This window comes from Mirounga leonina, unplaced genomic scaffold (genome assembly GCF_011800145.1).
Source record: "Mirounga leonina isolate KUSES-001 unplaced genomic scaffold, KU_Mleo_1.0 Mir_113374, whole genome shotgun sequence".
In the NCBI taxonomy this organism is placed as follows: domain Eukaryota; kingdom Metazoa; phylum Chordata; class Mammalia; order Carnivora; family Phocidae; genus Mirounga; species Mirounga leonina.
In genome coordinates this window covers 5,493-16,626 of record NW_023270263.1, presented here as the reverse complement: position 1 = coordinate 16,626, position 11,134 = coordinate 5,493, and the positions used below count along the sequence as shown (strand labels likewise).

Here is an 11,134-nt window from a genome sequence, read left to right as displayed (position 1 = left end):
GGGGGACCACTGTCCACACTACCCCCATTTCCTGGAATTTTGCAGTCAGGGGGGGCATAGCCCTCCTCACAATGGCAGTGCCTTAAATCGTTGCAAACTCCTCTCCCATTACACATTTCTTTTGGTTCACAGTCATACTTGAACACAGCACGATCAATGCAGGAGTAATTCACGCAGACTTTGTGTGGGGCACAAAGGGTGCCAGTGTCCACATCTCCGTCATCAGGGATATCAGTATCATTATAGGCATCCATGCTCCAGCAGAAGTCTTTTTCATGAGGGACCTGGATCAATGTATGGTGGCGTTTGATTGTTGGTATCTGTCTAATATTTGTACATACAAGTTTCCCACAAAATATATTCTCATCAAAACACTTAACATATTTTGAACTAGGTGAGGCCCCAAAGCCACAGTTTCCAAACCGGTTCCCTTTGGTGTTCATAGAAATATAACAGTCTTCTGGGGCTGACCTTGCAGGGAACCCATATATACCCATGCACTGAATATCAGGGTTCTTACACCGGCCCATAAAACAATAGTGAATTATATCACACGATGTACCATCTTGCTTATAGTGGTCTCTGGGGCATTCTCTAGAAGTACCATCACAATACTCTGGGAGGTCACACTCTCCAAAAGCAGAACGACACATGAAGCCCTTACGTCTCAACTGGCAATTAAAACAGCATAGTCCATCACTACACTGTGCATGCTCCTTCAGCCTACATGTTTGGTCACAGCATGGGTTGTTACCACAGTCAGGTCCACAGTCACACTCCTCATTGTAGTCTAACACGCCATTCCCACACGTGGCTTGCCTACGCAGGCGACCTCTGGGCCGAGGCTTGTTAAATAGGCAGGCCCCTTTGTGTTCCCGGAGGAACTGAGAGAAGTGGTCAGAGCTGCAGTTGCTGAAACCACTCTCTTTAGTGATATTTTCATGCATGAGGCAAAAGCGTTTGTCTTTACAAATGCAGGCCGAGTGGTCGTGCTGAATACCCAAGTTGTGCCCAAGCTCATGGACCATGAGCGCTGCAAACAGGAGGACGTCTTCATGATGGAAGGCTTCAACAGCTGCTGCAAAGCCTCTTGAACAGGCACCATTGAGAAATGCGTGTCCCACATCCTCTTCAGGATGATGTCCCACGATCATGTGGGCAACGTCGTGCTTCACACGATGCAAGAGCTTCTGCTGTCTCCAGCTGTTGAAATTCCTGAGTGTAACTCGCAAGTCCGCTGGGACTTCTATGAGGTCCCCCTCGGTCCAAATCTCCATTCCAGCCAGCACCACCTCGGTGTTTATTTCCCGACTGAAGATGTTGGCCAGAGCAGTGATGTCCATTACTCTCTGGACTGTCTCATCGATGTTACTGCCCCACATTTGGAACCGCTGGTTGTTGACCACGACAAACATCTCCACGTACTTGGTGTGTGACCAAAAGGAGGACAGTGCCTGTAGACTGCGAGGCTTCCTGCTCCCTTGTTGCCGGCTGGTGGACACCACTTGGCTGCCTTTGGAGGTGACACTACAGGAGACTCGAGCTTGGTGTGCCATGGTGTACAACACATGTTCAAACCGTTTTGAAGTGTCCATGGGCTCGATGCCATAGGGTTTCCCCTCCTTAATCAGGATGCCCCTGAGGCCTGAACAGGTGTTGAGGGAAGCAAAAGAACCTGGGACTCCTTCTATGTAGCCTTCATAGTGACAGTCATACAAGATGAAAGGCGTTTCTTGCCCCAGGACCCCATTGTGGTAGCTGAAGACTGGGAAGTTATTCACAAAATAGTCTCTCTTCGCTTTCAGGTGAATCACCTGTTTCTGGCCCTGCATTAATAGCATATAGGATGCCTTTTCCCCTGGGTCTTCCCTTCCCTTGACTGTCAGACCCTTGGGGATGACTGTTTCATAAGAAGAGTAGTATACAGATCCAGGGTCACAGTACATGCTTGGCAGGAAAATCAGTACCAACACTAGCATGATCCCCAACCTGACACACGAAGGTCCTGGCACTACTAGTGCCCGCCTCGAGCCCTTCATTTGGGGAACCCAAGTCTGAAGCACTCTGCCAGCCTCATAGGTAACCACTTGGTATTTCTGTAGAGAAGACAAGAAGGAGGCAAAGTGTCTCCAAGGAGCTGCCACTGACGTGGCCATTGTGAATCGGTTGATGGTGTGTGGCCTCTGTCCATCAGCAGCAGCTCTCCCTGACACAGAGACCCTCAGGCATTAGCTCCAGATCTATGCTGGCTGCATAGAGGGTGGCAACTGCCTAGCTGTGAGAGGCATAGCCTCTGGCTATGTCCTTTCCAGTCTTTCTGATCTGTTATCCTTCAGATAGCGTCCTTTCTATGCGACTTCCTTCCACAGCATCAGCTTCAGTGCTCCTTGGCTAAGGGCCTTTTGACATGAGGGACTGATGTAATCATGAAGGACTGCAAACGCTAAAATGCAAGACCCTACCTTGAGAGTGGAAACAAAACCTCCATGCCTTCTCAACTGTGCCACACAGAATGCCCCACCCCCACCCCTCCTGTCGTCCGTTGCTTGGCTAACTCCAAGTGTTCCAGACCAGGGGCTTAGACGTCTTCGGAGGGCACACTCTGTTGCTCACTTCCCCTCCTTTGAAACTCTTGCTCTGTAGCAATGGACATCATAACTCAGATTGTTCTATATCCCTGGATGGCATTATAGTGAGACGCACATCTCACAGGCCAGTCTGTTAGGTAAGGCAAATGGCCACAAGATAGACCCTGTGCCACAAAATAGACCCAAGTGGGCTGGCGACTCATGGGGCAAGGGTCAGTACCCCTGTTTTAACATCATCAAAGTTCGTTTTCCCAATTTCTGTTGATAACACTGTCCAAACGTGTAGGGGGGTGACAATAGAGCGGCCTCCTCCTAGGCGTGAGTATCATGGGCACGTTGGTGGGTGAGTCCAGGCCCACACCCTTCTCAGGATGGCCCTGACATACTGGTATGCTAAGATTATGCCTGTTGTAAACTAGGTATCCTAGAAATCTCTCCTGTGTTAGAATACGGCCTCCATGTGTTCAGTGACCACTTCTGTCTGTTCATCTTTATACCCTCAGGTCTAGAAGAGTGCTTGTCCAAGAGTAGATGAACAAGAATTATTTATCAAGTGAATAAAGGACTCCCAGGTTATGAGTCCTGTGATGTCTCATCTGTTGTGTGTTGTTTGTACTTGCTTGATGCCTGCCCTGAATGGCTAAAAATGTCTTCAGGAAAACCATAACCATGCTAACCAATGGCACATTTGTGATCTCAATATGTACCTCTTCTTACATTTAACCTTTAGCCAGCAGTTCACTCTCGTGATTTCTTCTGGCCCCAACTTTGGCTGAGAAAAATAGAAGCAATCCAAAGAGTACTTCCACATGTAGGTGCCAGGTGAGCCCAGGTGTATCTAGATTTTCCTCCTATTATAGTGGATAAGTTGTCCCTGCTCTGATCTAAGGCCAGTCCCTCTGCTTGTATGTGGAGTCTCCTTCCCTTTCAATTTCTTGTGGACTTTGTTTGCTTTTCCAGTTGTCCCTTCTCCCTTTTCCATCTTAAACATCTGTTTGTCCATTAGATCCAGTCTCATTATATGCTGTAATATCTCACCTTTATGAAACCGTTCTTCTCAGCCCGTATCACTCTCCAGTTGCATCCAGTTTTTCTTCTCTGTTTCATAATGAAACCCTTTGAAAGAGTGTATGAACATTCTTGTTCCAGTATGCATCACTACTTTTTTCTTTTCTGAAATGTTTAACTTTGAATCACAGCACAAACACATTACATGCATAAAACAGAAATTTATTTTACACTGAATTATTAAAAAGAGAGAAGCTGAGCCAGGCACAAAAGGACAAATGTTTTGATTTCATTTATTTTTAAAATTTTTTATTTACATGCAGTTTAACATATGGTGTATTATTAGTTTCAGAGGTAGAATTTAGGGATTCATCAGTTGCATATAACACCCAGTGCTCATCCCATCAAGCAGCTTCCTTAGTGGCCATCACCCAGTTACCCCATCCCCCCACCTACCTCCGCTCCAGCAACCGCCAGTTTGATTCCTATGGTTAAGTCTCTTATGGTTTGTCTCCCTCTCTGTTTCCATCTTATTTTATTTTTCCTTCCCTTCCCCTGTGTTTATCTGTTTTGTTTCTTCGATTCCACATATGAGTGAAATCATACGATATTTGTCTTTCTTTGTCTCCTTTCACTTAGCATAATACCCTCTAGTTCTATCCAAGTCATTGCAAATGGCAGGATTTCATTCTTTCGGATGGCTGAGTAATATTCCATTCTATATATATATAGATAGATATGTAGATATCTATCTATCTATCTGCATATCACATCTTCTTTATCCATTCATCTGTTGATAGACATCTGGGCTCTTTCCATACTTTGGTTATTGTGGACATCGGTGCTATAAACATTGGCGTGCATGTGCCCCTTGAGATCACTACGTTTGTATCCTTTGGATAAATACCTAGTAGTGCAATTGCTGGGTCATAGGGTAGCTCTATGTTTAACTTTTTGAGGACCCTCCATACTGTTCTCCAGAGTGCCTGCACCAGTTTGCATTCCCACCAACAGTGTTAGAGGGTTCCCCTTTCTCCGCATCCTCGCCAACATCTGTTGTTCCTGAGTTGTTAATTTTAGCCATTCTGACTGGTGTGAGGTGGTATCTCATTGTGGTTTTGATTTGTATTTCCCTGATGCTGAGTGATGTTGAGCCATTTTTTCACATATCTGTTAGCCATTTGTATGTCTTCTTTGGAGAAATATCTATTCATGTCTTCTGCCCATTTCTTGACTAGATTTTTTGTCTTTTGGGTGTTTGAGAAGTTCTTTATAGATTTTGGATACTAGCCCTTTATCTGATATGTCATTTGTAATTATCTTCTCCCATTCTGTAGGTTGCCTTTTACTTTTGACGACCATTTCCTTTGCTGTGCAAAACTTTTTATCTTGATGAAGTCCCGGTAGTTCATTTTGGCTTTTCTTTCCTTTCCCTTGGAAGGCGTGTCGAGCAAGAGGTTGCTGCAGCCGAGGTCAGAGAGGTTGCTGCCTGTGTTCTCCTCTAGGATTTTGATGGATTCCTGTCTCACATTTAGGTCTTTCATCCATTTTGAGTTTATTTTTGTGTATGGTTTAAGAAAGAGGCCTGATTTCATTCTTCTGCAATGTGGCTGTCCAGTGTGAGTTCTATATCAATAAAGCTATTGTTGAAAGTCAGTAAATGTTGAACCACCCTTGCAGCCCAGGAGTAAATGCCACTTGGTCATGGTGAATAATCCTCTTAATGTACTCTTAGATCCTATTAGCTAGGATCTTGGAGACAATTGTTGCATGCCTGTTTGTCAGGGATATTGCTCTGTAATTCTCCTTTTTGGTGGGGTCTTTGTCTGGCTTTGGGATCGAAGTAATGCTGGCCTCATAGAATGAGTTTGGAAGTTTTCCTTCCATTTCAATTTTTTGAAACAGCTTCAGAAGAACAGGAATTAATTCTTCTTTAAATGTTTGGTAGAATTCCGCTGGGAGGCCATCTGGCACTGGCTCTTGTGTGTTGGGAGGTTTTTGATTACTGCTTCCGTTTATTTGCTGGTTATGGGTCTGTTCAGGTTTTCTTTTTTTTTTTTTAAAGATTTTATTTATTTGACAGAGAGAGACAGCGAGAGAGGGAACACAAGCAGGGGGAGTGGGAGAAGGAGAAGCAGGCTTCCCGCTGAGCAGGGAGCCCGATGTGGGGCTCGATCCCAGGACCCTGGGATCATGACCTGAGCTGAAGGCAGACAGACGCTTAACGACTGAGCCACCCAGGCGCCCCTCTGTTCAGGTTTTCTATTTATTTTTGTTTCTATTTTGGTAGTTGGTAAGTTTCTAGGAATGCATCCATTTCTTCCAGATTGCCTAATTTGTTGTCATATAATTGCTCATAATATTCTCTTGCAGTTGTTTGTATTTCTTCAGTGTTGGTTGTGATTTCTCCTCTTTCATTCATGATTTTGTTTATTTGGGTCCTTTCTCTTTTCTTTTTGATAAATTTGGCTGGGGGTTTATTGATCTTTTTTTTTTTTTTTTTAAAGATTTTATTTATTTATTTGAGAGAGCGAGAATGAGAGAGATACAAGAGAGGGGGGAGGGTCAGAGGGAGAAGCAGACTCCCCGCCGAGCAGGGAGCCCGATGTGGGACTCGATCCCGGGACTCCAGGATCATGACCTGAGCTGAAGGCAGTTGCTTAACCAACTGAGCCACCCAGGCAACCCGGGTTTATTGATCTTATTAATTCTTTCAGAGAACCAGCTCATACTTTCCTTGTCATCTGTTCTACTGTTTTTGTTTTTTTGGGTTTTTTTAATTTCGGTATCATTGATTTCTGCTCTAATCCTTATTATTGCTCTTCTCCTGCTGGATTTAGGCTTTATTTGCTGTTCTTTTCCCAGCTCCTTTAGGAGTAAGGTGAGGTTGTGTATTTGAGACTTTTCTTGTTTCTTGAGAAAGGCTTGTATTGGTATATACTTCGCTCTTAGGACTGCCTTTGGTGCATCCCCAAGGTTCTGAACGGTTGTGTTTTCGTTCTCATTTGTTTCCATGTTTTTTTTTTTTTTTTAAATAGTTCTTTAATTTCCTGGTTGACGCATTCATTCTTTAGTAGGATGCTCTTTAACCTCCATGTATTTGTGTTCCTTCCAACTTTCCTCTTGTGATTACTTAATGCAAGTTTTAAAGCATTGTGGTCTGAAAACATGCATGGTATGATCTCAGTCTTTTTGTACCAGTTGAGACCTGATTTGTGACCCACTGTGTGATCTATTCTGGAGAATGTTCCGTGTGCACTTGAGAAGAATGTGTATTCTGTTACTTTGGGATGAAATGCACTGAGTATGTCTGTGAAGGCCATCTGGTGCAGTGTGTCATTCAAAGCCCTTGTTTCTTTGTTGATCTGCTTAGATATCTGTGCATTGCTGTGAGTAGGGTGTTAAAGTCCCCTATGTTATTGTACTATTATCAATGTGTGTTTCTTTAATTTTCCTATTAATTGGTTTATATAGCAGGCTGCTCCCAAGTTAGGGGCATAAATATTTACAATTTTTGGATCCTCTTGTTGGATAGACCCTTTTATTATGATATAGTGTCCTTCTTCATCTGTTATTACAGCCTTTGGTTTAAAATCTACTTTGTCTGATAAAAAGATTGCCACTGCAGCTTTCTTTTGATGTCCATTAGCATGAAAAATGGGTCTCCGCCCCCTCACTTTCAATCTGGAGGTGCCTTTGGGTCTAAAATGAGTCTCTTGTAGACAGCATATCGATGGGTCTTGTTTTTTTTTTTTTTATGCAGTCTGATACCGTGTGTCTGTTGGTTGGAGCATTCAGTCCATTTACATTCAGAGTAATTATTGAAAGATACTAAGTGCCATTGTATTACCTGTAAAATCGCTGTTTCTGTAGATTGTCTCTGTTCCTTCCTGATCTTTGTTACTTTTGGGCTCTCTCTTCACTCAGAGGATCCCCTTTAATATTTCTTTTTTTTTTTTTAATATTTTATTTATTTGACAGAGAGAGAGATAGCGAGAGCAGGAACACAAGCAGGGGGAGTGGGAGAGGGAGAATCAGGCTTCCCGCCAAGCACGGAGCCCGATGTGGGACTTGATCCCGGGACTCCGGGATCATGACCTGAGCCGAAGGCAGACGCTTAACAACTGAGCCACCCAGGCGCCCCCCTTTAATATTTCTTTGCAGGGCTGGTTTAGTGTTCAGGAATTCCTTTAGTTTTTGTTTGTCCTGGAAACTCTTAATCTTGCCTTCTATTCTGAATGACAGCCTTGCTGGAGAAAGGGTTCTTGGCTGCATATTTTTCCCATTTAGCACATTGAATATATCATGCCAGTCCTTTCTGGCCTGCCAGGTCTCTGCAGACAGGTCTGCTGCCGGCCTTATGTTTCTGCCCTTGTAGGTTACAGACCTCCCGTCCCCAGCTGCTTTCAGGATTTTCTCTTTATCTCTGAAATTTGCAAGCTTCACTATTGTATATGGAGATGTTGACCTGTTTTTATTGATTTTGAGGGGGTTTTTCTCTGTGCCTCCTGGGCTTGAATGCCTCTTTCCTTCCCCAGATTAGGGAAGTGCTCAGCTATAATTTGTTCAGATAAACCTTCTGCACCCCCCCCCCTTCATCTTCTGGGACCCCTATTATTCAAATATTAATTTTCCATATGGTATCACTGATTTTTCAGAGTCTCTCTTCATCATCCAGTAGTTGTTTTTCTCTCTCTTTCTCAGCTTCCTTGTTTTCCATCGTTTTGTCTTACCTGTCACGGACTCTCTCTTCTGCCTCATTTATCCAAGCTGTTAGAGCCTCCATTTTTGACTGCATCTCAGCAATAGCATTTTTAATTTTCACTTGATTAGATTTTGGCTCTTTTATTTCTACAGTAATGGATTCTCTAGTGTCTTCTAAGCTTTTTTTCAAGCATATTTTTTATAATTGTTTTGAATTCTAGTTGTGACATCTTACTTATATCCATATTGATTAAATCCCTGCCAGTGAGTAGTACTTCCTCCTGTTCTTTCTTTTGGGGTGAGTTTCTCCATTTCATCATCATGTCCAGAAAAGAACAGAAGAAAGAGAGAAAAGACAAAAATAACACCAGAAAAATACAAACAAAGTAAACACCAGAAGTAAACACAGACTTACTCCAGAAGTAAACAGAAACAAAGAAAAATAAGAAGTCAAACAAGAAGTAAAACAGAACAAAACAATAAACTAGATCCTGAGTGTATTTTGGTTTGTTTGTTAAAAGAAACTAGATCTCAAAAATAGGAAAAAAAAGAAAAACTTATGTGAATATATATATATATATATTTTGTGTGTGTGTGTGTGTGTATCTCAATGTGTATGTATAGATCTCAAAATAGGAAAGAATCAAAAGCTTTTATATATAAATATATATAATAGATATATATATTTATATATAAATGTATATATAACATATATAAATATACACTATAATAATATATGTAATATATATAATAACAAAAATACAACAAAATACAATGGAAGGAAACAAAAATAAAGTATACATTAAAAATTTTAATAAGAGGGGTACCTGGGTGGCTCAGTTGGTTAAGCAACTGCCTTCAGCTCAGGTCATGATCCTGGAGTCCTGGGATGGAGTCCCGCATCAGGCTCCCTGATCAGCAGGGAGTCTGCTTCTCCCTCTGACCCTCCCCCCTCTCATGTGCTCTCTCTCTCTCAAATAAATAAATAAGATCTTTTAAAAAATTTTTAATAAGAACAAAAAAAGAATTAAAAAAATAAAATATCTGAAAAAAATAAAACTGAAAGACTAAAGAATAATGATTAAAAAAAAAAAAAAACCGTGAATGCTATATACTGTTTTTCCCAAAAGCTGAAGTTTTGCAGTTCCCTATGATTGGTAAACTTGGCGCTAGCGAGTTGTTCCAGCTGGTCTTCTGGGGGAAGGGTCTGTTGCGGTGATTCTCAGGTGTCCTTGCTTGGTGGAATTGCACTCCTGTTACCAGGGGGCAGGGCTCAGTGCAAGCAGCTCCAGATGGCACTTTGTTGCGTACTGTTTTGTTCTCTGAAGGCTTTCAGCACCGATGGGGTGGGGGGTATGGAAATGGCGGTGCCCCGATCTCTAGCCCCCCACCCCCCTCTCTTCAGGGAGCCCTCACAGAAATGCAGTGAATCACTCTTGTCTCCCTGGTTTCCGACCAACCTCTTTGTTCACACGGCCTGTGACCGAGCATTTTTATCTCAGGCACCCCACCCAGTTTTGAGTCTCCAAACTTTACAGACTCCTGTGGTGCAGACCCATGCCATTCCCTCCGGGGGAGGGAGAGGGGGTCTCGCTGTGCTTCTGCCTTTTGCTGGCCCCTGCCCAGACAGCGGTCATGCGAGCATGCAGCAATTCAGTTTATGGCAACACGGAGCAGAAAGCTGGCTCCTAGGCTTGCTGTTTTCAGCCCACTTCCCGGCTCCGATGCCTGGAAACTGTGCCGCACTCCGACACCCCCCCCCCCGTTCTTCTTGTGACCCTGGGGATCCTGGGGCCACGCTATCCGCTATCCGACGTGGGAGTCCACCCCGCTTCTTTGCCACCTGAGCATCTTTAAGCCAGGGACGTCCCCCACTGCAGCAGAACTCTAAAGATTCCGATTGTGTGCTCCCCTGCTTATAATATTTTGAGGTAGCCTCCTTTAGCAAGCTCCCTCCCCTCTGCCCTATCTACCTATATATTGCCCTGGATTCACGTCTCCACACCTCCTACCTTCCAAAAAGTGGTCACTTTTCTATTTGTAGAATTGCAGCAATTCTTTTCTCAGATGTCCGATTGATTTTGCAGGTGTTCAGAATGATTTGATAATTATCTAGCTGAATTCCAGGGACCAGATGAAATTAGGGTCCCCTACTCCTCTGCCATCTTAACTCCTCCTCTGTGATTTCATTTAGGTGAGGTTTCTCCAAAAGTCAAGTTCATGGAGAGAGAAAAAGTAGGATAGAGTTGACCAGGGGCTGGGGAAAAGAGGAATGGGGAGTTATTATTGTCTAATGGGTACAGAGTTTCAGTTTGGGATGATGACGAGTTCTGGAAATGGATGGTGGTGAAGGCAGCACAAGAGTGCGAAGGTACTTAATGCCACTAAACGGTACACTTAAAAAAATGGGTAAGATGCTTAATTTTATGTGATGTATATTTTACTGAGGCATGGAAACCGCTGTGTAGGTACAACCCCAATGAAGTAATCAACAGTTTTAGCTCCATAGAAGTCACCCATGTGCCATTGCCAATCACAAATCCTCCTGCTTCAGAGATAGTCATGATCCTGTCTCCTATGAGAACTACTTTCTCACTTTTTAAAAAAATTGTTTTGCTTCCTAAATATGCATCCCGGTGTAATTGTGTAATTTTATTTTACTTGTCTTTTAATAACACCTTTGTTGAGATACAACTCACAGGCCATGATATTCTTTGTTTAAAGAGTCCAGTTCATGGGTGCCTGGGTGGCTCAGTCGGTTAAGCATCTGCCTTCGGCTCAGGTCATGATCCCAGGGTCCTAGGATGGAGCCCCGAGCCGGCTCTCTGCTCAGC

General features: G+C 43.3%; 1 protein-coding gene across 1 annotated transcript; it reads right to left on the bottom strand.

Annotated features, from left to right (window-relative positions):
* Window positions 1-7: 7 nt before the first annotated feature.
* On the bottom strand, window positions 8-3,526 carry LOC118020362 (disintegrin and metalloproteinase domain-containing protein 1a-like; the record flags this gene model as incomplete). The annotated part of the gene is made up of 1 exon (XM_035020270.1): window positions 8-3,526. A coding segment is annotated over exon 1 (2,149 nt), but the record flags the coding sequence as incomplete, so codon positions are not given.
* Between the last annotated feature and the right edge of the window lie 7,608 nt (window positions 3,527-11,134).